The sequence below is a fragment of the Prinia subflava genome, chromosome 19 (genome assembly GCF_021018805.1).
Source record: "Prinia subflava isolate CZ2003 ecotype Zambia chromosome 19, Cam_Psub_1.2, whole genome shotgun sequence".
NCBI lineage: Eukaryota > Metazoa > Chordata > Aves > Passeriformes > Cisticolidae > Prinia > Prinia subflava.
This window is the reverse complement of record NC_086265.1, coordinates 4,058,223-4,085,798: the sequence shown is the minus strand read 5'-3', so window position 1 is coordinate 4,085,798 and position 27,576 is coordinate 4,058,223. Positions and strand designations below refer to the sequence as shown.

The 27,576-nt window shown below is 51.9% G+C and overlaps 2 protein-coding genes across 9 annotated transcripts in view; one reads left to right on the top strand and one right to left on the bottom strand.

Annotated features, from left to right (window-relative positions):
* The window catches only part of UBE3B (ubiquitin protein ligase E3B), a 20,700-nt gene extending 6,000 nt beyond the window's left edge, over positions 1-14,700 (bottom strand). For 2 of the 7 annotated variants that reach the window (XM_063415868.1, XM_063415875.1), the window contains exons 1-22: positions 13,849-13,987; positions 13,234-13,437; positions 12,782-12,902; positions 11,966-12,025; positions 11,531-11,635; positions 11,344-11,440; positions 10,604-10,689; positions 9,880-9,962; positions 9,246-9,351; positions 8,490-8,610; positions 7,698-7,875; positions 7,257-7,426; positions 6,286-6,453; positions 5,359-5,530; positions 4,667-4,785; positions 3,949-4,063; positions 3,492-3,591; positions 2,942-3,061; positions 2,455-2,631; positions 2,264-2,374; positions 1,345-1,482; positions 1,144-1,209 (exon numbers count right to left, since the gene is read on the bottom strand). In XM_063415868.1, the coding sequence (XP_063271938.1) occupies positions 1,144-1,209; positions 1,345-1,482; positions 2,264-2,374; positions 2,455-2,631; positions 2,942-3,061; positions 3,492-3,591; positions 3,949-4,063; positions 4,667-4,785; positions 5,359-5,530; positions 6,286-6,453; positions 7,257-7,426; positions 7,698-7,875; positions 8,490-8,610; positions 9,246-9,351; positions 9,880-9,962; positions 10,604-10,689; positions 11,344-11,440; positions 11,531-11,635; positions 11,966-12,025; positions 12,782-12,902; positions 13,234-13,394 (2,574 nt within the window). In that variant the 5' untranslated portion in view covers positions 13,395-13,437; positions 13,849-13,987. Of the gene's footprint in view, positions 1-1,143; positions 1,210-1,344; positions 1,483-2,263; positions 2,375-2,454; positions 2,632-2,941; positions 3,062-3,491; positions 3,592-3,948; positions 4,064-4,666; positions 4,786-5,358; positions 5,531-6,285; positions 6,454-7,256; positions 7,427-7,697; positions 7,876-8,489; positions 8,611-9,245; positions 9,352-9,879; positions 9,963-10,603; positions 10,690-11,343; positions 11,441-11,530; positions 11,636-11,965; positions 12,026-12,781; positions 12,903-13,233; positions 13,438-13,848; positions 13,988-14,016; positions 14,350-14,373; positions 14,539-14,561 lie in introns of those variants that run through there. The other 5 variants (XM_063415871.1, XM_063415872.1, XM_063415869.1 and 2 more) reach the window with 5 other exon arrangements.
* Positions 13,911-27,562, top strand: KCTD10 (potassium channel tetramerization domain containing 10). Of its 2 annotated transcripts, none has more exons than XM_063415883.1 (7): positions 13,911-14,042; positions 16,650-16,863; positions 21,349-21,518; positions 22,007-22,093; positions 22,676-22,728; positions 23,477-23,672; positions 24,285-27,562. In XM_063415883.1, exons 2-7 carry the CDS (start codon positions 16,656-16,658, stop codon positions 24,501-24,503), a joined length of 933 nt encoding a protein of 310 aa, XP_063271953.1. In that variant the 5' UTR covers positions 13,911-14,042; positions 16,650-16,655; the 3' UTR covers positions 24,504-27,562. The 2 variants fall into 2 exon arrangements, with proteins under 2 accessions (XP_063271953.1, XP_063271952.1); XM_063415882.1 differs by lacking the exon at positions 13,911-14,042 and adding an exon at positions 14,674-14,813.
* Positions 27,563-27,576: the final 14 nt, after the last annotated feature.

The window sequence follows — 27,576 nt, the reverse complement described above, 5'->3', positions numbered from 1 at the left end:
ATTAACAGAGTAATTGAACAGTAGGAACTCCAGCTCTCCCACCAGTGGAGCCAGCCCTTCTCCAAGGAAGCCTCCTCTGCAGTCTGATCCATCACTGCTGAACCACACACAAATCAATTCCAGGAGCCCTGGGGACTGTCACAGTCCCACAATCCAGAGGCTGAGCAAGCTCAGAGAGCTCAGTCTAACAGCACAACCCAAAGCTGGCTGAGCCACAGGTCTCATGCAGGAGCTCCTGGAGCTCTGTCCCTCCAGCTGGAAGGATCTCCCTGAGCCTGGTGATCTGTGCAGGACCCTCCAGGTGCTGCCTGCAGAGTCACCACGCATCCTTGCCCAAGCTGAGGCAGCACATCCTCATTCCCACTTTACAGAGGCCTCTGTGCCTGGGCTCCAGGTGAATTCCAGGGCCAGGCTGAAGCCCAGCACAGGGAATGAGCTCAGCTGTGACATGGCTGTGGCTACAGGACACAGAGTTCAGTCAGGGTGAGCCCACCTGGCTCCTTCAGCAAAGCATTGGGGAAACAGGAGTGCCTGGGTTATTTTTAACCTCAGTGAACCACAGCCTCCAGTGTCTCATTGCTGGACTCCCTGTCCTGCTCCTGCCTTCATTTTTCACATGGAAGAACCCTCCAAGCTGAAACCTCAGCAATCCTGAGGCAGCAGCAGGTGTCCTCCATGGCTCCCCATGGAATTTGCAGCACAACACTGCCAGCAAAAGGCATTTTTATCTTATCTCTCCAGATTTTCCAGCTCTGCACACAAAACTTCACAGGGCTCAAATGTAAACAAGTACCTCCAAGTCTTCCTAAGGGACTGCCAAAGAGCTTTTCATTGTCCAGGCTAAGACACTTGGAGTTTCCCTGACAGAAACATCTATACGGGAAGGAATTCCTCCCTATTCACAGGGGTTTTTTTAAGAGAGGAACACCAGTTATGCACGGGAAGCACTAAACACTTTTTCAGTCCTGGCATCAGGAAAATGAAGAGTTAGAGTGGAATCTTTTCTTGTGGAAAAAGCTGCTCTCTGCCCACAGGTAAATACTGAATCCCATGGCTGAGTTCAAAGAAGCTGAGCCAGCCTTCAATGGTAACAAAGATGACAAAGCAGAGGTAAGGTCCAACAAATACTGAATAAAAACCTACCTGACCCATCACATCTTCATCATAGGACAGTGTCAAGCCCAGGTCACTGATATCACCATCATAACGCTAGAGAAAAACAGGGGAAAGGGAAAAAAAAGGGAAAAAAGGTCAGGGTCCAGCAGCAGAACCAGCAGTTACTCCCAGTTTCTAACAACAGGCAGCAACCAGGGAGGTGAATGACAGGAAAATCATTGCTCCAACCTTAATGGAAGTGAGATTTTTGTAGAACTCTGAGTCCAAGGAGGGCAGTTCGTCCACAGAGCTGTAGAAGACACTGTGGTGGTGCCCAAGGAGCTGACTCAGAAAGAAGGAAGCAAATGGAACATCCACAACTATTCCCTGTAGACAGGAAAAATTCACAGGTAAGGTCCTGCCACACTCTTGTGATTGTGGCATCTTTGGCTACCTGCAAGGCAGATTTTGTGATGTGGAACAAGTGCAAAGAGCACTTTGCAAGGCACCAAAATCAGCTACAAACCCCACATCCTCTTAAAATCCATTAATTTCTAAGGCAGGTGTGAAAAGGCAGCTGGGGAACTGCATGTGTTCTTTAAAAGAACTGCCTTACATGGTTTGAACTGGAAGAGGGGAAATTTAGTGAAACAAAGGAAAAATCCTTCCTTGTGAGGGAAGTGAGGCCCTGGCAGAGGTTTCCCACAGAAGCTGTGGCTGCCCCTGGATCCGTGGAAGTGTCCAAGGCCAGCTTGGACAGGGCTTGGAGCACTCTGGGATAGTGGAAGGTGTCCACTAGGGACAGTGGATTGGACTAGAAAGTTCCCTTTCAACCCAAATCCTTCTATCGGAGTCATTCTGTCATTTCATCCTCCTTTTTGCCTCATGTCCCTCTGAAACATCCACAAATGGATGTTTGTAAGGTGTAACACCAAAAAAACAGGCTGGTGTCCCAGCACCACAAGGAACAATCGAGGCATGACCCAGATTTTACCTCCAAGATTATTTTTAACACATGGCTGAAGAAATTCCAGCCTATTACACTATGAGGGTCTTTATCCAAGCCATTTTCCAAACTCCTCTCTTCAATAACGTCCCCTCCAAGCAGGAGAGATGCCCTCAAAGGCACCATCACTGACAGCATCCCAAGCTGGTGCTTGTGGCTCACCTCATACACAGCCTTCCCAAGCATCTTCCCCACAAACTCGAAGAGCTGCAGGTAATTCTCATGGATGTAGGATGTTGGGGATGGATACAGCCTCTCATCACCACTGGTGGTCTGCACAAAGAGATAAGAGTCCAGTGAGCCTGAATGGCTCTGCCTGCACCAGGTCACCTCAGGTGGCACCCGTGTCCTACCTTGAACAGGTTCAGTGCAGGGTCAAACACCTTTTTAATGATCTCTTCCAGGAACTCTTTGAAGACTCCATCTTGATCAATGCCAGCCTCATCGACCCCCAGGTCATTGACAAACTTCACCCTAATCACTCCCTTCATGGCGTTCTGGGACAGCTGCCGGAGCTGCTCGTACCCATCCTACACAGAGCAGAAAATCCAGAGGACAATCCCAGACAGAGACACGTGAAACACCCACACAGAGATGCAGCAGACACAGGCCCACCACAGAAATCTGCATTTGTCATTGAATCTTGAGCTTAAAAAACCAGCATTTTCTAAGTCAAATTCCAGGTTTGCAGCAGCCTGAGCTGAACGAGGGTCCAGCATTCTCCTGGAATGTCAGTTCTGGGAATGAGTGCCTCAGCAGCCACAGAGAAGGCAGAACAGCCCCCCTGCCCTGTTTTTGTCAGGCAGGCTGCTGCCCTGCGGGCTGGCTCGTGTCCCTCACCTCGAGCATGCGGGAGCGGCGGATGGTGATGTGGGTGACGTGAGGGGACGCCGAGCTCGTCTCCACCAGCCCCAGCTTCTCCTTCTCCTTCGTGACCATGTTCCGGAAAAGCAGCACCCTCTGCAAAAATTAAAAAATGCAAGGCTCAGTCCAGGGGGATCCTCCTCCTGTAGTGGCAGCAGGGGTCTGGGAGGCTCCTGGCACATGGAACTGCTGCTGCTTGTCCTGATCCCAGCTATTCCCAGTGGGGCCACTGTCATGCACTCACTCCATGCAGTTGCACACACAGATCAGCTCTGTCTCAACACAGAGAGCAGGACATTTGAAGGAAATGCACACAGAAGGGGTGAGGACACAGATCAGTCTTCTCTCAAGACATTTAGAGGAAATCTGTTGGGGAAGGTGAGGATGAAGGAGAAGACTTTTATTCAGCTGGCAATTCAAAAGAAGCTCCATGTCACAAAATGCTCCAGACATGTGTCCCTCCCACCCCAACAGCCACCCAGGTCATTGATTCCCAGCCTCCACCCTCTGCCCCCATCCCACTCACGTTCTTGTGGGGAATGACATGTGGGATGTACTGCAGGAGCAGCTGGGCTCGTTTCTTGTCCTTGTCCAGCTCCTGGAAGAGCACGCTCGGTTTGAGGTCCCTTGACAAAAAAAAGGCAGAGATTCAGAGATCCCTGAGAAATACCCAGCTGTGCAAGAGAGGGAACTGGTAGTGATTCCAGAGATGAGTGAAGTGCTCAGTGTACACCCTAAGAAGGTACAAAGGGCCAGGGACACCCAAGCTCTTGGATGCTGAGTCAGTTTTCAAAGCATCTAAACCTCCCACCACAGAGAAAAGCACAACACAAGGCGCATCCTTAACTGCAAACACAGGCAGCAGTTCCCACCTCGATCCCCCAGGCAGGATATCCAAAAGGAATCCCAAATCAGGCTCCCAGAGGATGTGGAGCACTGGGACAAGCCTGGGGCTGCCCAGGATCCCTGCCCTGGGCACTCACTTGCGCAGCCAGTGATCCTCGGGAGCGAAGCGCCGGCGGCAATCCCGCTCATACAGCACCATGAGCCAGCCATGGACAGAGTGGAACAGCTCCAGGGTCTCCCCTCGGGCATTCTCTGCACAAAAGGAACAAGGCAGCAAAGTCCAGGCACCCTTGGCACCAGCAGGAGCCACACCGTGATCATCCTCCCCACAGTAACAGCACTGGGGTGTTTTCCTGACCCGCACGGGCACTGGAGGGAAGGATTTTGTGCCTCAGGGAAGAGAGAGAGTCTCTTCTTTTAGCAGAGCTTATCAAAACCATCTCAATTCACACCAGAACTGGGCTATCTCAGCTAATTACCAGAGAGTTGAGCTGTACCCAAATTATACCAGCAGAGAGATCCACAGCAGATTCTACAGAGACCTGAGCAAGCTGCACTGCCTGGTCACAGCACTGCCCTGCTCTTGTCCAACACATGGCCCAGCTTTGCTAAACCTCATCTCTGCCAAAAACCAACATGCCCATCATGTCTGTTACACAAATCCTTACTGGAAATAGGGAAGTGCTCTGGATTTGGCACAAAGCATGATTGTGGCATCTGGACATCAAAAGACTGGGACATATTCCCACATTGAAGTGCTTTTTGTGCCAAGGAATAATTAGCAGAAGCTTCAAATTCCAAAATTAATGCTATTTGTGGTTCTAACAGTAACATCAAACTACTAAAAGCACTCACCTACAATTCCATCCCAGATCATCTTAAACACAAAGGAATTCAAGAAAGAGGAGATGGTCACCAGCTCTTCCAGTTTGAATGAAATCTGCTCTTCATAGACCTCGATGTCATCCAGAATCCTGTCAGAGCAAACAAATGCAAATGCACAAGTGTAAATTTAATTCCCTGTTGAAATTTTCATAAAGGCACATTATCCTTTAGCAGCAGCTCTTATTTCTATGACAACTGACACCCATGAGGATCTAAAGTCATAAACAACCAAACCTTATTTATGGATTTTGATTGATAGCAGATCCTAACAGAAGATGGTATGAGAGGCTGAGATAAAAGCAAAGTCAGTGTTCCAGGCTTAAATGGACCTTTTCCATTCCCAAGGAAATTTTTGCCTCATTTAAAAGGAGAGAATTGTCTCTAGTGACCAGCAAGGGCAATTTTCCACCCCCTTTCCCATCCTTTGTGTTGTTTCTTTCCCCCCCTCCCCACCCAGTTTTGTTACCACCTGGAAGCAGCTGAAGGGAAAAGTCCTTTTGAAGCCTTTTATTTCTCAGGACTCAATCCCAAAAGCTTCCTGCTTTACCCTGCCTACTTATCCTCACGAAAAGACATAAAACCTTAAATGTTTCTCTTGAACCTGAAGGAACACAACAACTCCAAGTCACAAATCCAGGGATCCCCATCCACGCGCTACCTACGTGATGAGGTGACGGGAGCAGTCACAGAAGAGCATCAGCATGGCCAGCAGCCTCTTGGATTCCTCTGTGTCGTTGTTCAAGCACTCCAAAAAGAGTTTTAACCCTCCCTGTGGTCCCAGCTCACAGATGAAGGCCCATAATTTGGGCAGCAGATCATCCAGGTAAGTGAGACCTATGAAAATATCAAGTGCACCCAGTAAAGCTCATTCTGCTGCTTGTGAAAGCTCAGAGAGGTGAGATTTGAAGCTGGAAGAGCCTTTTGCAAAGCAGAGGAGGAACATTAGCATCCTATTTGGCTCCCAGGCCTGTCTGCATTAATAGAAGATGGACAATCACCAGGAAAGCACAAAAAAACCCCTTTTAATGAGGTATTGTTTGCACCTTTGAAACTTTTCCCCCTAATTCTTTTGCAACTTTAGAAAATACTGAATTCCTGTGATCCCACATCCACCTTAGGGATGAGAACACAGCAGGGCTGCACCCATTATCACCACAAAGCACCCAAAGCTCTGAGCTCACTCCCTGCTCTACCCACCAGACCAAAACAGTGCTGATCTCCTCCTCCACCCCTTCCAAAACAGGCAATTTGTTCTCAAGATGTATAAAAGCATTCAGTGTTCCCAGCACAGAAAGATGAACATTGCCAGGCTCCCCAAAAACCCTGACTCAGGCTGAAGGTTGAGAGGGAGTTAGCAAGGTTTCATGAGAGGAAAACTTGCTTTAATTTGTATTCTTGAGCGTTTGTGCTTGATCAAGTGGTGCTGAATGTTATTGATCCCACGGATGATTCAAGATGGATCAAGCCTTCCCCAGGCAGTCAATAACCTGCTGGCAGTGATAAAACTCCCAACAAATCAACAGAAATAGGAAAAATCTCTTTTTTTCTCTCCACCAGAAAGGGTTTGAGCAGCAGGGAGGTGCCCTGACCTGTGAGGATCTGCAGGCGGATCTGGGTGAGGGTGGTCAGGGTGGTTTGGTACAGGACACAGATGCTGCAAACCTTCTGCACCTCGGCAGAGTCCACGCGCTTCCCTCCCACCGGCTTCAGGATGTTCCGCACTGAGGCCGACTTCTGGAAAGCTCTCTTGAACAGGTCTGGGGGCAGAAACACAGCAGGAGTGCCAGAGGGCAGGGTTAGATGGGATCTGGGGAAGGAATCCTTCCCTGTGAGGGTGGGCAGGCCCTGGCACAGGGCGCCCAGAGAAGCTGTGGCTGCCCTTGGATCCCTGGAAGTGTCCAAAGTGAGGCTGGACAGGGCTTGGAGCAGCCTGGGACAGTGCAAAGTGTCCCTGCCCATGACTCCAAATCCCTTCCAATTCAAACCATTCCACAGTTCTACACATGCTCTACAGGACAAGGTGAAAACAGAATGAACTCTAAGTGCCCTTCCAACCCAAACCACTCATGATCCATGGTTCTGACAGCAGCAAATAATGACCACAGGATCCAGTGTTACAGGCAACAGCTAGAAAATACCAGATTTACAGTTATCTCATCCCAAATCCTTTTCTGCAGGACCACCACACCTCACAGGTGCAAGATCCAGCTTCACCTTGCTTTCCACATGGGAAGCTGAGCTCCAATCTTCCCTTGAAAGTCTTAAGTTTTGCCAAAAGCACTTCAGCTACTTGAGAAAACGATGAAAAGAAACTGCTAAAATAAGCAAATATTTTCCCAGCACCAAAGAAAGAGACTTGCCCCAGGTCACAGAAGCACTCCAAGGAGGAATTACAAATAGGAGGGATCACATCCCCACCTAAGCAGCAGCAGCTGCTGCAAGTATTTATTCAAAGCTTTTGGCATAAGTGGAAAAGTCAAAGCTCTGTGAGTTTGGGAGACAGATCCACATAAACACACACACAGAGACAAAAAAAATCCCCAAACCCTCCAAAACTGACTTTTCATAGGAAGGCTGTTCTGAGGGGAGATTGGCTGTGCTGGCAGCTGAGCTATCTCCTGATTTTCCAGCAGTTTCTTGCTGAGCACATCATTGAAGAGGATCCGGATCATGTGGACTCCCCAGAGGTGCTGCAGCTGCTTGGTCAGCAGGGGCATGGACTCGTTCAGCCTGGAAGACATAGCAGGGCAGCTTGGAATAAAATACCAGGCAGCAATACTGATCCATTTAGCTCCTAATCCAAACTGGAATATGCACCCACCCACAGAATAGTCTGTGCAGGAAGGCTACGGTTTATTGTGCAGCTAGAACCTGAAATAGCTGAGAAATTCTTCTCACTGTTCATCTCAAAACATAAAACACTTTGCAACATATTTTAAAAAATTAAAAAAATAAAAGGAGAGGCTTCATCATCTCTCCCTCTGAGGTCCTTCCCACTCACCCATAATCCACAGTCTGTGAGAACCAGCCCAGCACAGGGTGCCAGTGGGTGAGGTTGGATTTCTTCTGGGACACGTACTTCTGGCAGTAGGAGAGCATGTGGATGAGCACCCCCACAAAATGAGCTGTCTCCTCCTCCAGCACCTGGTCATTCAGGGAGCCCAGGAACACCAGATTGCCTGGAGGAAGGAGCAGCACAGCAAGGGTTAAAGAGGGACAGATGCTGTGGGACAGGGGTTACAGGTGAAGTGAATCCTGTCCCAATCCCAGGAGAGGATTTGTGTCAGTAATGATTGCAGAGGCCACCCTGCAGGAAGCCATTTCCAGCACACATCAAGCCCTGAGGTGACATGTCCCTTTGGTGACATGTCCCTTTGGCCACCTTTTCACCAACATCTTCTACAAACTACTAGAAGCTACAGTCCACAGTTATCCCAGAGAATCAGCTGGTAATCTTGTTACTTTTGCAGAAATGTGAATTTAAATATGCAGCAGCATTTAGGGGAGGGAGATCCAAGTTTGCCACATTCTAAGACTTGCTCAGAGTCCAAGTGAAAAGCTGGCAGAGATGATGCCTGACATGGATACAAGAGCAAATCTCAGCTCTTCTTCCCTTTGCAAAAGTCTTAAACCTTGTTTGTAACATCCCCAAACACACCTCAGTTATTATTTAGAGAAAGTTATCAAAATAACAACTAAAAGCAGTGAGCTGGAGGCAGCTCTGCCCCATGGAAAGAGAAGATCTGAGTCGAGACTCTTTTTCAAAGCCAACAGAAGTGCTGGAGGTGCTCACCCAGCAAGCAGAGAGTGTGGCTGCCCTCCAGGCACACGCAGACATCCCGGCACTGCGATTCCCGGCTCAGGAACAGGATGAATTTCCGGAAGAGATCGTGGGATTCGATCACTGCCAGGCGCTGGAAGGCAGCGTGGAGGCGCCAGTGAGGCTGGGAAGCAGCACATCCCCACCCCTGATCTGCCAGCAGCACCTGGCACTGCCTTTTCTTCCCAAATAAAGTCGAGGTTGTTGCCCCACGGAGTGTTTGACACAGAGCTGGGCTGGGAAATAAAACCCCTGGCAGGTGAACAGATCATGCTGGAGTTGAGGCCAGACCTTTGCAATGATCTGTGTGCAAGAACACAGGATTTGCCCATTTGGCACAAAACCTGCCTGTCTGCACCAAGCAGACTGAACTGGGTTAGTGGGCAGCCCACTGGTCACCCCCACGGAGCCTCTGCCACCCAACAGGGTGATTTAGGCTTTGTCTCTGTCTGTGGTTACAGAAAAGGAAGAGCAAGGATGTGAAAAAATCCAGCTGTGGGTCATATGTGCCTTTATTATTTATTTATAGGTATTTTAGGGCAGTTCAGCCCATCATCCCACTGGTGTTAATAACTTTTGAATCAGAAATCCAGAGTGCTTGTAAAGCTTTCATAACAGAGAACTGAAACTGGCAAAGAGAGAAATGCCAAAGCTCTGTTCCAAGAGCTGATAAAATGGAGTACCAAGTGGCCTGGTGTGATAATCAGTCCTCTGAGATCACCCACTTACCTCAGGGGTGAGAGTAGCAAGGTGAGTCATTATAGCAGGCACAGACATGACATGGATCAGGAAGGACCTCAGCAGATTGTCTGAGAACTGAGCAGCAACCACAGGGCTATGGAAAGAGAGAGAGAGATTTCAGAGCTCAACCCCACCTGGGAAAGCAAAACAGCCTCCACCTGAGCCATCCAGAATTGGATCCTGGGAATTCCCTCAGCAAGAACCACAGACAGAGGGAATGGGTCGAGTTGGGAGGGAATTTAAAGCTCAGCCCATCCCATGCCCCTGCCATGGGCAGGGACACCTCCCACTGTCCCAGGTTGCTCCAAGCCCTTTCCAACCTGGCTTTGAAGCATCCCAGGGAAGAGATCATTCACTCACACTTCTGTTCTCAGAGCAAGCCCACCCTGAACTGAGCTGCACCCTCAAGTTTAGGCTCACACTAACTCCTGACTTAAAGCCACTCTAATCTGAAAAAGGATGACAGCAAAGTGAGCCATTTGCCTAAAGCAACTTCTTTCCTCGGGGTGATACTCTCAATGACACAAAAACACTGAAGGAATGAGAAGTCTTGAAAAGAAAAAAACACTAAAAAAAGACAAGTTTGGCTGCAAATCCCCCCAGGCAGCTCCAGCTGACTCACCGCAAGGCAAGGGAGAAGATGGCAGTCAAGGAACCTTTGGACAGGGAAGGTCTGGATCTTGCCAAGCCATTAGTTAGCAAAATCTGGAACGAAAAAAAGAAATCAAAATATAAAAACCCTATAGTAATCAGAAAAATACTATTACTCCTGAAAGATATTAAGTTTATTTAATGCAGAGAAAAAGAACATCAGAGCAGCCTAAAATCCAGTGCTTACAAGTTATTTGGCAGAATTAGAAGGGCTTCAGGTTAATAACAGCAGAAGACAGAAGCTGCAATGAAATCAGACACTCTGCAGGACTTATTTCTCTAGAACCTGTGCTCACAGGCTTTAAAAATTAACAGGCAAGGCTCAGAGTTTGGTAATGTAATTCTTATTTAAAAGATTCATTACATCAGTTCCCTTCCCCAGCAGAGCAGCAAACAAACCCAACCAATACAATGTGGCAGCTCCAAAGTTTGGCAAAATGATGACCCTGTCCATCACATAATGAGGTGATTAAACAGGATTTAGGTTCAGCAGCAGTGACAGAAGGGGAAGGATGGGAACACTCTGCTTTACTTGAGAAACTTGAGAGATTTTTGCTTTGCTTGTGAAAAATATAATCATGCACAAATCACCAGCAGCTCCTCCCTGAGACCCAAAGATCCAAAGATCTGCTCAGAAGAGGGGCACAGGCAGGGCTGGGGCTGGTTTGGGTGAAGCTGTGGCAGCTCAGACTGACCTGCAGCACGGAGTAGAAGCCCTTCTGGTTGAGGTGGCCCATGATGTTGGCACAGATGTGGTTCATGGCAGGTCTCAGGGTCTCACCTTTGGGTTAAAGCACTGATGTCACTCCAGCAGCACCACAGCCCCACTCTGAGTCCCCCACACAAAGGTTTGTCACTGCCCAAGCCCTCCTGGCACAAAGTCCTTGTCCTTCTACACAGACCCATCATTCTGGCAGCATTTCACACTGTATTGTTTAGGCTGGAAGAGTCTCCTCCCACTGCTTGTCTGCCTTTTCTACATCTATTTCCTACAAAACACCAGAGCTAAGGGCACATTCCCTCATCCTCTGAACTCTTCTTGCATGGGGGTTTTTGGAATATTATGAAAATGCTGCAATAACTGTTGGTGTCCTAAGGGAAACAGCCTAATCCCAAGGGGAACAGTCTAATCCCAAGGGAATCCTTGTTTTGTCCAAACACGGGAGCAGAATGAATCTTTGTGGCAAGCAAGGTGCAGAAACAGAAGCCCAGAATGGTTTGGGTTGGGAGGAATGTTAAGGATCATCCCATTCCACCCCTGCCAAGGGCAGGGACACCTCCCACTATCCCAGGTTGCTCCAAGCCCTGTCCAACCTGGCCTTGGACACTTCCAGGGATGGGGCAGCCCCAGTTGCTCTGGAATTTGTGCCAGAGCATTCAGCAGATTTTAACACCAAGTCCCAAATCAGTGGCTTAAGGACTGGGATGCACCAACCTTTTCCCCGGAGGATTTTCCAGGTGGAAGTGTCCGTGAAGGTGACCAGCATTGTGAGGTGCAAGTTCACCAGTCTGGAGTCCTGCAGGATGTCAGGCTGGGACAACAAACAGCAGAGTTAACAAATCCACTGAGCCTCGTGCCACCTGCCAAATGCAGGGAGAGAAAACACAAGAACAGCCCTTACCTTGAGCTGCTTGAGGAATTCACAGCAAAACCACAGGATGTCTTTGATCTGTTTGATCCAGAGGAGTGTGAGGTCCTTGGAGAGTGCCAGTGACACGTACCACACCTGAGCAAGGGGGGAGGCACAGAGGGATCAGGGTTTGTGCTTCTGCTGGGCAGAGTTTGGGGACTGAACCCAGCAGAGGGATCAAGGTGCTCCTCTCCCCACATTCCCTGCTCAAAGCACATCACCCACCCCAGAAACCAAGAGTCTTTTAACTCCCGTGGCTGCACAGTGTAAAAATATCCCAGGAATACTAACTTATCCAGACTTTGCCTGTGCAATCCCCATAGTGCTCAAGGGCTTCTGAAAGCTAAAAATTACATATTACCCCACACAGAGAGTTAAAAACATCCACCAACCCCTCCCCATTCCAAACCAAACCCCCCTGCTGACCTTGGGCTCGTTCTCCACATCCATGCTGTTCAGGATACAGCGGCACAGCTTTTCAAACCTCTGGGAAAATCCAAAGGTGGGATTAGTTCTAACTACAGGAAGGGCTACTCTGGAAAAGCACAAGGAACAGCTCAGCACAGGGAGGAAGATCTCTCTGTCTCAAATCAGCAAATGTTCCCAGCACATTCCCTGCAGGAATCCTGGTGGCTCCTTCCCTGGGAGCACACACATCATGTTGCTGCTGCAGTGCAATTCCCTCCTTGGGAACACAGGGCTTTTTTTGGATGCTGTACCTACAAAAAATTGCATTTGAGCACAGATTTCCACGGGACAGACATTAAAAAATCCCTCACTGCTGCTGCCACTGGAACACAGCTTTCCATTTCCCAACTGGTTTCCTTCCAGTCAGCCCTCACAGCTTCCTGGGGCAAAGATATTTCAGGGCTTCACTCTGAGCCCACAGGTTTCAGGGTATGGTGAGAAAAGCTGCTGAGATATAAGCAGCCTCCAGAACTCTGGGAGCTGTCCCAATGGACCTGCCTGGGGAACTGGGGAGTGCCAAAATCCCCAGGCTCAGCTCCTGCAGCTGGCACAGCCACCAGGAAAAACATTCCTTAAAGGATGCCCTGAACACAGAATCATTGCTGAAAAACTCAATCCACAAAAATTCCTTCCCTTCACAGAGAGCCAGGAGACAGAGAGAACATTGCTGAAGGCGAAATACATTGCAAGAAACTCCCAGATCACTGGGCAAGGGATTAAATAAATTTAACCTGTCCCCAAAAGCACAGCAGGGTGTTAGGGCAGTGTCCTCACCTCCTTGTCCTCCTTGGGACTGAACACAAACAGCAGCTTCCTGGCAATCCTGAACACAGACAGGGCACTTCTTTTACTTGAGCCACACTCATTTGTCCCAAAGAAATCCTCCACCTCTTTCCTACCAAAGAGGGAAAAACGTGGAGTTAAAAAGCAATCACAGAGCAAAGAATTCCTTCCCTGAAGGAGCCCACGAGGAAGATGGAGAGAGACTTTTTACAAAGGTCTGGAATGACAGGAAAAAGGGGAATGGACTCAAACTGACACAGGACGGGGTTTGATGGGATATTGGGAAGAAATCCTTCCCTGTGAGGGTGGAAGAAGCTGTGAGAAGCTGCGGGTGCCTCATCCCTGGAGCAACCTGGGCTAGTGGAAAGGGGTTTGGAATGAGATGAGCTTTAAGGTCTCTTCCAAGCCAACCCACTCCATGATCCCACGAATCCCACACATACCTGATCTCCCTCTGCAGGCGGCAGCGACACAGAAACCTCCTGACCAGAGCCTGGAGCTGCACTGCAGCCCTCTCCCTCTCCTTCAGCTCCCGCCGCTCCTCCCGCGCCTGCCGGGCCTTGTCCAGGAACTGGGCCCTGGAGGACTGGCTGGCACTGAACATGGCTGGAACCTCTCAGGGAGCAGAGGATCCTCGCAGCAAACACCTGGAAAACCAGGGCAGAGTGGAAAAAAAAAAACCATAGGAGAGCAGTTCTTGGCTCCCTGCAGGGGGAGAATCCGACAGCAGAGGGAAAAGTGGGAATAAAAAAAAAAACCCAGTGACTGTCACGGGGCTGCAGCAGGGACACAAAAACACTGGCAGGGAATCCTTCCAGCACAGCCCACAGCCTGCTGCAGGCTGGGAGATTAGAAGTGGAAAAATAAACAAATCGGTGGTTTTGACACTGTGCTCCACCTCCCTTCTCCAGCCTCTGTTCTTTCCTTGGTAACAGATAAGAACAACTCCCCGACCAGGGACAGGGGGAAAAGGGCACAAGGGACACTGATTTATTGCCATCCACCAGATAAAACACCAGGGTCAACCAGAGCTTTATAAATAGCAACGAGGAACTCACCTGAGGGGTCACTTCTTCAAGGAAAGCGTGTGATGCTCATTTCCACACACACATGATCCCCATCCAGAGGCTTCGGGCAGCTCCTGCATGGACAAGCACATTCCCTGCGGCTGATTCGGGCATTCGGACTCTCCCTCTGCAGTTCCGAGTGCTTTAGAGCCGATTTACCTCTCGCTGTAGCCGCAAGGAACACGGTAAGTGTGAGGAGAAGCAGCACAGCGGTTCAGCACAGGCAGCTGGGGAGGAGGGACAGCTCCGTGTGTGACAGGAAGGACAAAGCGACCCGGGGCACCGGAGCAGGCACCACCCCCGAGCAGGACCCGAGAGCCGGGCTGCGGCTCCCAGGGTTCGCCCAAGGCACGGGCAGAGCAGCCACAGAGCCCCCTCAGCGCCTCTCGCAGCCCCGCATCCCTCCCGCAGACCCCGTTAGCACTGGCGGCCCCCGGGCCCAGGCTCCCCCCGCGCCGCACACCCCGCCGGGCCCCGGCGCTGCCGGCAGCCTCCCCTCAGCCCTCAGGCGCTCACGCTCGTCCCGGCGGACACCGGGCCGGGCGGGCCGGGCCGAGCGGCCCCGCAGCCCCCCGGTTCTCTCCCGGTTCTCTCCCGGTTCCCCCGCCCAGGCCGCGGCCGCAGCCCCCTCCTCGCACCCGTGTCCGCGCTCCCCGTCCGGCAGCAAACCCGGCCCGCCGCTGCCGTTCCGCCGGCCCGCTCACCGGCTCGGCGCAGGGAGAACAGCCGGCCTGGCGCTCCGCTGACACCTGGAAGATCGGACCGAGCCGGGCCGAGCCGGGCTGAGCCAAGCCCGTGAGGCGGCAGCGCGGCAGCGGCCGGGGCGGGCAGCGGCCGGGGCGGCCATCGGACGGGTTTGGGGGCGCACCGGGCGGGGCCGGAAGGAGGCGAGGGGCGGAAGTTCCCCGCCCGCCGCTCCCGCTCGCTCGGTCCGAGGGGCTGCGGCGCCGTTCATGGTGAGGGCAGAGCGCGGCTCGGGGCCGCGGGGACCCGCCCGGCGGGGCGCGGTGGGCTCCGGCCCTCGCGGGGGAGGAGCGGCGGGAGGCTGAAGGGGGGCGGGGGAACGGGGAGGGGGCTGAGATGGGCTGGGGGGCTCCGGGCCTCAGCGGGGCAGGGGAGGCTGAGGGGGCTCCGAGGGGGCTCCGGCCGTCGGGGGCAGCTGAGGGGCGCTGGGTTGGGGGCTCAGGCGGGGTTTGGGCCGTGGGAGGGAGGCGGAGGGGCCGGGGCCTGCGGGTACTGGTGCTGCCTGGGGATGCGTGCGGGGCCCGCTGCCCTGGAGAGGGCTTGGCTGAGAATTTGGGGGTGCGGCCCCTGAGAGATGTGCGGGTGTTGAGGAGTGGCGGTCCCAGGGGCGGGCCGGGAGCGTGGCCCAGTCCCGAGGTTGAAGAGAGGGGTCCCGGGGCTTGTCTGAGCCCCGGGGGTCGCGGTGGTCCCGGGCTGGTTGCGGGTGGCCGGTCCCCAGCGTGCCCCCCGGCCTGGGGCCGGTGTTTGGGGAGGGCAGGGATGCGATTTGGGGTGCAGGGTGGCGGGAGCTGTAGGATCGATCCCCTCTGGAATCCCGGGCCCATTCCTGCCCAAGCTGGGGTGTTCCGGTACCGGAGGGAGCTGGGACGGGAGCTGAGGTTGCTGCCTGTGCATCCCAGAGATGATGGGACCATCTCAAGGCCATCCCTGCTCCTTCTGCTCCCTCTCCTGTGCCACACAGCTCCGGCTCCCTTGGGAGGTTCATGGCAGTGAAGCCAAAACACTTCGGTTCGGCTCATCCTGGAGCCGTGGGAGCTGGAGGAGCAGGGATGGAAGAGGTTAATTATCCCACCCTGTCCCATCCTGAGGGAAAGCAGCACCACGGAGGCTCCATTTGGCAGCTCGGGGGGCATTTGTGGTGCCAGTGTGACCTCGGTGACAGGGAGGTGACAGGAATGTGGCTGGAGGCTGCTCTGCCCGGCTGGATTTTGGTGCTCTGAGCAGTGTGGGAGGGCAAGGAAGAGCAGGAAAAGCTCGTGTGTGCTCTCCCTGTTTGCTCCAAGGGAAAAAGCCTTGAAAACCTGTGGATGTTCTGCATTTTAGCACTTGGGGATCAGTTGATTTCTGCATTTGGACTCACAGGAATCTGCTCCACTTGTGTGTGTTGGGAATTGCCCAATTCCTTCCCAGATTATTGATGGAGTAAGAGCTTTGAGGGAGTTGTGTAAGAAATGAAAGCAGTTGTTGTGGGAAAGCATTGGCTTTGCAGTGCAAAACCCGGCTCAGCATTCCAAGGGTTTTTCCCTGGGGAAAAAAAAAAAATGGGGGCTGTGTCCAGGAATGTCCTTCAGTTCCTGACAGTGAAACATTTAAAACACCTGAGAACTTCACACAAAGTACCACGGGAGGAGCTGAGGTGTGAAACACCCTGTGGGAACAGGAGTGTCACTGCCGGGCTGGGAGCTCCCTCCTTGGGCTGGGAGCTGCTCTCCTGAGCTGGGAAGTGCTGTTTTGGGTTGGAGACTCATTCCTTGAGCAGTTCCCTGCTCTCCTGGGCTGGGGACTGACTCCTTCCTTGGGCTGGGGACTAATTCCTTCTGTGAGCTGGGGACTCCTTCCTTGAGCAGTTCCCTGCTCTCCTGAGCTGGGAGCTCCTTCCTTGAGCAGTTCCCTGCTCTCCTGAGCTGGGAGCTCCTTCCTTGAGCAGTTCCCTGCTCTCCTGAGCTGGGAACTCCTTCCTTGAGCAGTTCCCTGCTCCCCTGAGCTGGGAACTCCTTCCTTGAGCAGTTCCCTGAGCTCTCCTGAGCCGGGCACCGCTGTCCTTGCAGGAAGAGATGTCGGGAGAGAGCGTGGTGAGCTCAGCGGTGCCGGCGGCCACGACGCGCACGACGTCCTTCAAGGGAAGCAGCCCCAGCTCCAAGTACGTGAAGCTGAACGTGGGGGGAGCCCTGTACTACACCACCATGCAGACCCTGACCAAGCAGGACACCATGCTCAAGGCCATGTTCAGCGGGCGCATGGAGGTGCTCACGGACAGCGAAGGTAAAAATTGGGATGATCCCAACGCCCTTCCAGGCAGGGAGAGTCACGAGGGGGGTGGAAAAGTCAGGGGAGCTTCTGTTTGGAGGGGTGGAGGATCTCTGCCACAAAGAAAGGTTGGGAGAGTTGGGATTGTTCAGCCTGGACAAAAGGCAGGTTTGGGGTGACCTAATTGTGGCTTTCCGGTGCCTGAAGGAGCCGCAAGAACAACAGAGAGAGTATTTGTAAGGCCCTGGAATGGCAGGACAAGAGAACAGGTTTGGATTAAATATTGGAAAGAAATCTTTCCCTGTGAGGGTGGTGAGGTCCTGGCACATCCCAGAGAAGCTGTGGCTGCCCCTGGATCCCTGGCAGTGTCCAAGGCCAGGTTGGACAGGGCTTGGAGCAATCTGGGACAGTGGGAGGTGTTCCTGCCCATGGCAGGGAGTGGACTAAATAATCTTCAAGGTCCCCCCTGACCCAAACCGTGCTGTTGTTCCATGATTCCATGATTATACAGCTGGGAAAAATGTGGAACAAAAGACAAGGATGACCTGAGGGGTTGCCTGAACAGCAGAAGGACACTAAGAAGTGCCAAAGCTCCTGTCAGGCCCAGGTGGCACTTGGAGCACCTTTTCTTTGTGTAATACTGACACTAAAGCTCTGAAACCCATGGAAAAAGGTGGGAATAGTGATTAGGAATCCTTGAGCTGGGACTTGTGTGTCCTCTTGGAAGCTCAGAGTGCCATTCCCTCTTCTTGTCTCCTTGCTTATAAATAAAATACAAAACATGCTCTGAGCATAGGTATTAATGAGTTAAAAGCTGATATTTTTTAAGTGAAACAATTTTCTTGTGGGAGTATTGACAGCTGATTTCCCTAACACAGAGCCAGCTGCAGAATTTTCAGAGAATTTGGAATTTTATCTCCACATTCCCGTGTTTTGGGTGTGCCAGAGTTTAACTGGAAGCTCAGCTTTATTTTCACTCTGATGTTTTACTCATAACAATATTTAAGGACCCTTTTCTTTAACAACAGCCTCCTCAAGGCTTTCTTAAGATGAGAAGAAATGGATTTGAAGGAAAAAAAAAAAGTAAAAATACTGCCTGATTAGCTGAATATTCCTGGTTTACCCAGAAGTTTTTTTATTTAAGCTGGGGAAAACAAAGCTGCGTTGTTCCAGGTGTAATCCCAGGCCAGGATAAAGCAGGAATGTGGACACTGTGATTTGGGGCTCTGGATCAAAGGGTCTCTGGGATATTATTCTGGATACAGACCATGGAGGTTGTATAAAAGACTCGGTCTGTGGGTCAAATTTGGGAAAAAAAATTGTCAAATGGGAATCAACACTGGGTCAAATTTGGAAAAAAAAGTCAAATGGGAATCAACACCTTGACTGGGAACACTGGAGGAGTGGAAATGTTGTGAACCCTCTCCCTTTGCTAAACTTGAGGTGGATCTTCCTGTCCCTCCCTGAAGCTGCTTTGCTGAATTTGATAATTCCAGACTTCCCATGGTTGGAAATGGATTAGAAATTCTAAATTCATTTTGGAAACTCACCCTGGTGTGATCCCAGTGTCCTGGGCAGGTGCAGGAGGGCTGGGACATCCCATTCCCAGGGCTAAAATGTTATGTTTGGGATGTAAAATCCCCAAAGTTTGTTTTGCTGTGACGCCCACAGTGTCTGTGTGGGATTGTTCCATGGAACCAGTTTGCGTTTTAAGAGGAATTTGATACTTCCTGTATGTTGTAACACAAACACTCCCATTGCAGCAGTTCTTGCTTTATCTCCCCTTGCCTGGAAGCTGGGACAATAGCACTGGGGCTGCTAAAGGAAACAATTTTTATCTGGAATTCTTCAAAATCCTCCTAATTGGTCACACCCAAAACCTGGCACCGAATGAAACTGTTTCTTAGGAAAAGAAGCCAGGCTTGGGGAGCAACTGGAAGGAGTTGGGTTTAACCAGACTGGAATGTGGCACACGGAGTCCTGCTCTGTGTCTGGGATTCAGATCCCAGCTCCTCCTCCCAGCTGAGCAATTCCAACCTGCTGCTCCTCAGGCTGCAGGAGAAAACTCTGGGCTTCTCTGGCTGTGGGTGGTGGCAGATGATTGTTTTCAGCTTAGAAATTATTGATGAACTGCAGCAAATCAACATATTTGGAACACTTTCTTTGGATGGTCATGAGCAGGGAGAAGGATGTGAGTTTTCCAGGTACATCCACCCATTTCCAGTTCTCTTTTTCCCTGACTCCCTGCTGCTGTTGGTGGGGAAGCTGTTCCTGGTCCAGCTGCTGATAAGGGAGTGGAGCCTCGGGCAGTGTCCAGTGTCAGGCTCCTGTTTCACCTGCCAGGGCTCGGTTGGAAAATGTCTGGTTTTATCTGGAGTGTTTGGATCCTGTCCCTGAGGATTCCTGTAAGACAAAGGTGAATTTCCTAAAGGTGGGATGTGTCCATGGGCAAAGGCAGTGAGGGGAGCTGCTGGAGAGAGTCCAGAGGAGGCACCAGGATGTTCAGGGAGATGGTGCAGCTCTGCTGGGAGAGCTGGGATTGTTCAGCCTGGAGAAGGGAACGCTCTGGAGTGACCTAAGTGTGGCTTCCAGGGACTGAAAGAGCTGCTAAATAATGAGAAAGTACTATTTGCAAGGGCCTGGAGTGACAGGATGAGTGGGAATAGCTTCAAATTTCCAGAAGGCGGGAATAGATGGGATATTGGAAAGAAATCCACCCTGTGAGGATGGTGAGGGGCTGGGACGGAATTTCCAGAGAAGCTGCTCCATCGCTGGAAGTGTCCAAGGCCAGGTTGAACAGGGCTTGGAGCAACTTGGGACAGTGGAAGGTGGCTCTGCCCATGGCAGGGAGTTGGAACTGGATAAACTTTAAGTTCCCTTCCAACCCAAACCATTCCATCATTCCATGTTCCATACAGCCCATGGATTCCATGTCCCTTCCTAAATGGATCACAGGATGTTTTTGGAACACTGCAATTAAAAAATAGCTCTGAAAGACTTCAGCCCACTTGTTGGCTCTGCTGTGGTCGAGTGGCAGTGGGGTCACTTCCCTGTGACTCATCTCCTTTGGACTGTTTGGGGGAGACAGGAGGGCTTTTAAAGCTCTTTTAGTGGTCACTCAGATTTTGCAACGCTACTGGAAGTGTTTTCTCATCCCCACATGAAAATGAGCAATTCTGCTTCAGTTTCACCATCTGTAAACGTGAAGTTGCAGCAGATTTTTGCAGCCTACGAGGAATCACAAAGGAGTTTGGGGATGGTAATTCTGCTCTCAGCTGGCCCTTTGCTTTTCTGTGTGCTCCAGTGAGATTGGAAAGCAGCTGCATTTGTGGAATATGGATGTCCTGGTTTAATATCATGGCTTGTGCCTCCTCTTTATCACAGAATCCCAGAATGGTTTGGGTCAGAAAGGACTTTAAAGCTCACCTTGTTCCACCCTTGCCATAGGCAGAGACACCTTCCACTAAATCTCCTGCTAAAATGGGATTTCTTGCTTTCCATATTCTGCACTGCCAAATGGGCTTTTTTCTGCTCTAGTTGGATTAGCCATTAGCCTGGATCAGTCCTTTGTTCTGTGATTCCTGTCTCTAGTTTGTTGTTCCAGCCTGTAAAATCACACTTGGAGCACCCCTTGTGTTGTCTGTGGACAGCAGGAATGAGGGAGCTGGGAGGCCTGGAGTGAGCTGCTGCAGAGTGTCTCCTTTTCCCTCAGAAAGGGCCGTGTTCCCTTTCCAGATTGAACCAAATGTTCAGACTTTTCCTTGTAATTCCATTCATGCAGAACACACAGGGGTTGCTTTAACCTACTTTCCTTATTTGTCCAAAAAATGACTCCTTCCCCACAAGCGTTTCCTCGCTGCATTCCTGAGCCTCAGCCTGTGAGAGTGGCCATCTGTTCACTCAGGGAAACTCCAGCCTCGGCACTGCCTGACTTTTCCAGGGTCCCAGCAGCAAGAGGTGAAGTGTGGATCCTGCACCCACGGCTTTGATTGTAGCTCTTTTCTTCCCTGGGGAAGAGAAGGCTCCAGGGAGACTTTGGAGCACTTTGCAGTGCCTAGAGGGACTCCAGGAGAGCTGGAAGAGGGACTTTGGGCAAGGGCATGGAGGGACAAGACAAGGGGGACAGCCAGGAGAAATTCTTCCCTGTGAGGATGAGGAGGCCCAGGGTGCCCAGAAAAGCTGTGGCTACCCCAGGAAGCCCTGGAAGTGTCCAAGGCCGGGTTTGGCAGGGCTTGGAGCAACCTGGTGTAGTGGAAGGTGTCCCTGCCCATGGCAGGGGTAGGACAGTATGATCTTTGGAGTTCCCTTCCAACTCAAACCATTCCATGATTTTCTTCCCACCTTGGTCCTAAGCTCCAGCTGCGCCGCACTCTCTGCCCACATTCCCCATTCCATCCTCACACTCCCAGTTCCATCATGTCCCTCTCCAGTTTGCTTTGTCAAGGCCTTTTGCCATGTTCCTCTCAGCTTGTCCCTACTGTGGCCTTGCTGTGTCCCCAGGCTGGATCCTGATCGACCGCTGTGGGAAGCACTTTGGGACAATCCTGAACTACCTGCGGGACGGGGCCGTGCCGCTCCCGGAGAGCCGCCGCGAGATCGAGGAGCTGCTGGCTGAGGCCAAGTACTACCTGGTGCAGGGGCTGGTGGACGAGTGCCAGGCAGCCCTGCAGGTGGGCACGGGGCTCAGGGGCACCTGGGGGTGGGCAGCAGCATCTGGGCAGAGCGGGATTTTCATCCTGGTCTTCGTGTGGGGATTTTGAGGCTGGGATGGAAATTGGAGTAGTTTGTGTTGTCGTCTGCTGGAGTCTGGTCACATCTGGGAACAGCAGCTTCTTCCCAGAGCTGCTGGGAGTCCTGTTGTGTTCTTTGTTATGCTCTGAGGTTCCCATCTTGGCTTTGATGCCACTGTCACTGTCCTGTCTGAGAGAAGCCCCATTCCAGAGCCTGCTGTTTAACTGGGCACAGGACATTCAGTGGTGGAGAGCTGGAATGGACACCTCAGGTGCTCCCAGAAGAATGGTGCTGGTCAGCCACAGCCCAGAAACCACCAGAGGGACAGGCTGGAGGCTGATCCCTCAGCAGAGATCATTCCCAGGAAATGTGGGTGTGCCCTGGGATCTGCTGTCACTCAGCTGCTGTTTGGTTCTTGCTCCCACAGAACAAGGACGCGTACGAGCCCTTCTGCAAGGTCCCGGTGATCACCTCCTCCAAGGAGGAGCAGAAGCTGATTGCAACCTCCAACAAGGTGAGAGAGGCTGGGATGTGCTGTGGGAGAGCTGGAGGTGTCCAGCCTGGAGAGGAGAAGGCTTTGGGGAGACCTCAGAACTCCTTCCAGTGCCTAAAGGAGCTCCAAGAGAACTGGAGAGCTGGACAGGGGATGGAGTGACAGGACAAGGGGTGATGCCTTTAAGCTGAAGGAGGGCAGGGTTAGATGGAATATTAGAAAAAAATTCTTCCCTGTGAGGGTGGTGAGGCCCTGGCTCAGGTTGCCCAGAGAAGCTCTGGCTGCCCCTGGATCCCTGGAAGTGTCCAAGGCCAGGCTGGACAGGGCTTGGAGCAACCTGGGACAGTGGAAGCTGTTCCTGCACATGGCAGGGGGTGCTGATAAGACAGAGAGAAGGTAAGAATAGATGAGGATCCCATCCCAGAAGGGGTCAGGAGGGATTGCAGCCCCATTGCCAACCTGTGCATTACAGGTTTGCAGCAACACCATTGAAATCCCCGTTGGGAATTTGTCATTGTAGCTTCTCTGTGGGGCCTTGGGTTGAGCTGAGGTTCCAGCTCTGGCTGTGCTCCCTGGAACTCATCTGTGCTTCCTTTCTTACAGCCAGCAGTGAAGCTGCTCTACAACAGAAGCAACAATAAATACTCCTACACCAGGTAAGTGACTTCAGCTGGAATTGGAAGTTTTTCAGAGACCAAAATCCACTATAAAAGTTTCCCTTTTCTTTTCTCAGACCCAATGACAGATTGGTGTTGGCAGACACTCCATTTTTTCCCAATTAATTTCAAACTAGAGTCAGAAGGGAGTCTGCTGCCATCCATGGAAGGCTGAGCCTGTGCTATTTCTGTGCCAGAGGAATTCCTCTAATCCTTAGGTGCAGCTGGCAGAGGCTCCTGGCCAAGTCTGCATTCCCATGGATTGCAGAGTGGTAGTTGAACACAGAGTTCAGTGAGTGGTGAAATCATCAAACTGGGGGCCTTGTCCTCTTTCCCTTACTCCCATATAAGTTTCATGACAAATCAGTGCCCATCCAGGCTGCTGAGCTCAGGAATGGTTTGATTTGGCTGAGAGGATTGTGCATCTGGGTGAAATGGCCTTGGACAGTTCATGGGGCTGTTGCTGTTGTATTGCTGCTGCTTCAAGGTTTAGTAGTGAAATAATAAGAATTAATTTCTTGGGTTTGTCCCATCCCTGGAAGTGTCTAAGGCCAGGTTGGATGAGGCTTGGAGCAACCGAGTGGAAGGTGCCCCTGCCCATGGCACAGGGTGGCACTGGATGGGCTTTAAGGTCCCTCCCAACCCAAACCATCCTGGAATTCTGTGACACAGGAATCCGGGATCTCAGGGCTGTCAATGCTCTTTCCGTGTGCTCTGTAAATTCCTGCTGCTGCCTCCATTCCCACAGCAACTCCGATGACAACATGCTGAAGAACATTGAGCTCTTTGACAAGCTGTCCCTGAGGTTCAACGGGAGGGTGCTCTTCATCAAGGACGTCATTGGGGACGAGATCTGCTGCTGGTCTTTCTATGGGCAGGGCCGCAAGATCGCCGAGGTCTGCTGCACCTCCATCGTTTATGCCACCGAGAAAAAGCAGACCAAGGTACAGGAAAACTGGGAATGCTGCAGCCTGGCACCCTGACAGCTGAGCAGGCTGGCACTTTGTCGTTGTTCAGCACCTCTGGAGGATAATCAATGCATTGAGAGTGGGGCAGCACCTGGAGCTCATCCTGGGGCTGCAGCAGGAGCTGCCTGCTCAGGGCAGGTAGCACTGGGCAGTTGGGATGTTCCATAAAGCCCTGTGGTATTCCAGAATGTTCAGTCCAGCTCTATCTTCAGACAAACTTGTGCATTCAACCACGTTTGGGTCTGGGAGTTGCAAGTAGATGATTTAGGGTTGGAACTCAATGATCTTTAAGGTCCCTACCAACCCAAACCATTCCCTGGTTCTACACCCCCATGTAAGGAAGGATCCAGCAATGGCACACCTTCCCTGTGTTCTTCCCTTTCCCAGGAGAGATCTGCCTGGTTCTGGTAAAAACCCAACAGCCTGTTGGTCTCAAAAGCAAATAATGGAATGGAAAGGATTGTGCCTGATGGGATTTCTGTGGCTGGGGTGCAGTTAGCGAGTTGTAACACCAGGTATCAGGAATCCAAACCGAGGTAACCTGATGCCCGCAGGGAGTGACCTTCTCTTCTCTTCCCTGCCTGCCAGGTGGAGTTCCCAGAAGCCCGAATTTACGAGGAGACCCTGAACATTCTGCTGTACGAATCCCAGGATGGCAGGGGGCCGGACAATGCCCTCCTGGAAGCCACGGGAGGGGCTGCAGGGCGCTCCCACCACCTGGAGGAGGACGAGGAGCGGGACCGCATCGAGCGCGTGCGCAGGATCCACATCAAGCGCCCGGACGACAGGGCCCACCTGCACCAGTGAGCCCGGGGACCCCCCCAGCTCTGGGGAAGGGGTTGCCCTGCAGCAGGACCAGGCAGTGCAACTCCTGTCCAGCACAGTCTGTAAATTGTCATTTGTAACAAACTGTAGGTTATTCGGGATATTTAAATGCGGTAGTTGTAGGGCGAGGATCGATGAGGTTACTGGGCAGGGCCTGTTGAGCAGCTGGAGAAATGCCCAGAATTTTTAGCACTCTTGTCTTGTTGCTGTTTTGTTGCTGGAGAGGAGGAGGACTGGCTTCCTGTGGCTTTGGTAATGATCCCGCACTTTAAAATCCAAAACAACAAAACAAAAGGTCAGCCAGCCACCCTCCTTCCCTCCAGGCACTCCCTGACCCTCCTGGGCAGGGGGGAAAGGCAAGGATCTGGACCCAGGGCTGCTGCACAGCTCCTTGGTCCCAGGAGAGAGCCTGGGAGTGCCTTGGGTGACTCCCCAAAGAACAAATGGCACAGGCTGATGAGATTCCTGGAGTGCTGGGGGCAGAGGGACCCCTCAGAGCAATGGGAGGGTTCCCCACAGCTCTCAGGATCTGCTCCTCCAAGGGTTCAGTGGAGCTTCTGCAGCACTGAGCTGGGGGCACCCATCCCTGTTTCGTCCCTACGGTTCAAAGTTAAAATTCCTCCCAGAGGAGGAGAATCAGGAGCAAATTGTCCACGGTTGCTTTCCCTAGGAGTGGTGTTGGTACTGGTCAGTGCTTAGAGCTTCTGCCTGAGCCTGGATTTCAGCTGGGTTGGTTTCCAGCAGCTCCCAGGAGTTACAGCAGGTTCAATCCCCCCATGCTGGGGGTGTTGGTGGGGGGCAGCAGCCCTGGTTCCTTTCTGGAACTGATCCAGGAGCGTTGCCTTGCTCTGAGCGAGGGGATACAGAAGCAGGCAGTGACCCAGAGGCAGATATTCCCTGTTTGACTTTATCCTGAGGGTATTCCAAGTCTTCCCAGCCATGGCAGCTGTGTGTGGAAGGGCAGAGCATGGAGAAGGCCACTACACTGTGGTTTTCTACGAGTGCTTTTCTCTCATCAATGAATATTTTATCTACCTCCTTGTCTCCTGTTGCCTGTTGTGGAGTCAAGTGACAGCAGCGGTGGGAGGTGGGGTGTCACAGCAGAGCCACAGCTGTGACAGTTCAGGTCACCCGTCCTGGCAGGGAGAGAAACCTGAGGCAGGAGTGTTAAACTTGCACTGCAGCAGCACCTGTGGGTGACACCAGAGCACTCTGCCCTGGGCTAGAGTTTCTTTTGACCCTTTCTCTGGAATATTTAGCTCTGGCTTTAGCAGCCACGCTCCTCAGGAGCAGCAGGTCTGTGTTCCTTCCCCAAGGATCCCTGCTCCTGGCTCAGGGCTGCTAAGGACATGAGAACATTGTAAAAACCAAACAGCACCAGCCACGTTCTTCTGTTCCACAGAGCTCGTTGGTAGAGGCTGAAACACACCATGAAGTGGCTGTACAGTTTTGGATCATCAAGTAAAGCTCAAAGATTTCAAATTTAATCTAAGGCCATCTTTCTAGTAACCAAAGACTTCTCCACATTGCAGGCAGCTGCTGGCTGTGGCAGGTGGGGGGTGTTGTACCTGTCTCTTCTCCTCTTTCTTCTGCAGCTGCTGATTGTTCCCTGAGAGCTCCACACTCTCCCTGGGGTTCAGCAGCTTCAGCTTTGTCCTGATACCTCAGGGCTTCCAGTTTAAGTTGTACTTGAACCTGTTTGCAGCACCCTCCGGGGCTGGAGCAGTGCAGAGGGGGAAGGAGACAGTGCCTCTCAGGGCTGACATCAGCTGAGGGCGAGGCAGGCAAGTCCTGGATTGCTGTTTCTCCAGCACTGTGTACTTTGACACTTACTGGTGATTACTGGGCTGTTTCTGGGCATCTCAGCATCTGGAACAGCCCTGCTGCCCTGGGGGTGGAGGCTGTGTCTCAGCAGAGGGTGAGCAGGGACCAGCAGCAGCCCTGCAGCAAACCCTGCTCACTGCAGCAGGCTCAGGGCAGCTCATCCTGGCCGTGCTGACCTGCAGAGTCCAGACCAAATCCAGTCCTGGGGGGCAGAGCAGCTTCAGCCCCAGGAGGTGACACCAGTACTAAGCACCTGACAGGTCACAGCTTCGTGATTAACTTCTCTGTAAATAGATCCTTAACTGGCTTCAGGCTTTTCCCTTTCAGGTTACACAAACTAAGTTCTTACAAACCTGGGGAAGGCTGTTTTTAATCTTTGTACGGCGCTTTTTAGAGCTGTTGGTTTAGCAAAGTCACTCCAGCAGAGTTCAAGTTGCAATTTCAGTTTTGTTACTGCATTTGTGGGCAGACTCTGCCTTAACTCACTCCTGAGCTCACCCTTGGGGTACTGGAGTGGTGCAGCCAAGCTGTGCTGTCCTGGGGACTGACCTTTACCTGCTGCCCCTGTCCTTGCTCTGGGCACACCTTGGTCATGCCCTTGCACAAATGCTCTCAGTCCTGAGCCTCGTTACTCTAAGTGGTTTTACTCTGAGCTCTCAGGTGCAGCTGGGGCTCAGGGCAGGTGTCCTGGGCACAAGCAGCTCTTCAGATTATCCTTCCCTGCCTCCCAGTGCCAGGGAGAGCAGAGCTGGCTGCTTCCATCCTCCAGCACCAGCAGTGACAGCACAGCCCAGGGCAGCTGAGGACAGTCCCCCTGGGGAAGGGATTTTGTCCCCTCCCCGCTCCTGACACAGGTGGGGCTGCACGAGGAGGGGACAGGGACCAGCCCTGGTGTCCCCTTCCCACCTCTCTCCCTGTAGCACCAAAGCAGCTGCTCCTGCACTTCCCCACGGCAGGTTTGGATCCCCTGAGCCACAGCACCCTGGGCAAGGCTCCCATCCTACCTTAGAGCAAAGCATAGGTAGAACCTCTCAGTCTTAATGGAATTGTTTTGTGGACAACAGCAAATTCCTGTTCTGTACAATCATTCCCACCCGTCCAGACTTCTGCACAGAACAAGCTTCAGCTGGATTTCAATGTATGGTTGATGTTTGCAATATGTACTTTTGGGTTTTTTTTTAATATAACACAATAAATTAGGAGATATTTCATATTTACATGCGAGTCACTT

Excerpts from the sequence above, each read along its gene's own strand:
- KCTD10 (XM_063415882.1), top strand. Across the intron at positions 16,864-21,348 it reads GGTGCTCACGGACAGCGAAG|GCTGGATCCTGATCGACCGC; the intron begins GTAAAAATTGGG and ends CTGTGTCCCCAG. Across the intron at positions 22,094-22,675 it reads TGATTGCAACCTCCAACAAG|CCAGCAGTGAAGCTGCTCTA; the intron begins GTGAGAGAGGCT and ends CCTTTCTTACAG.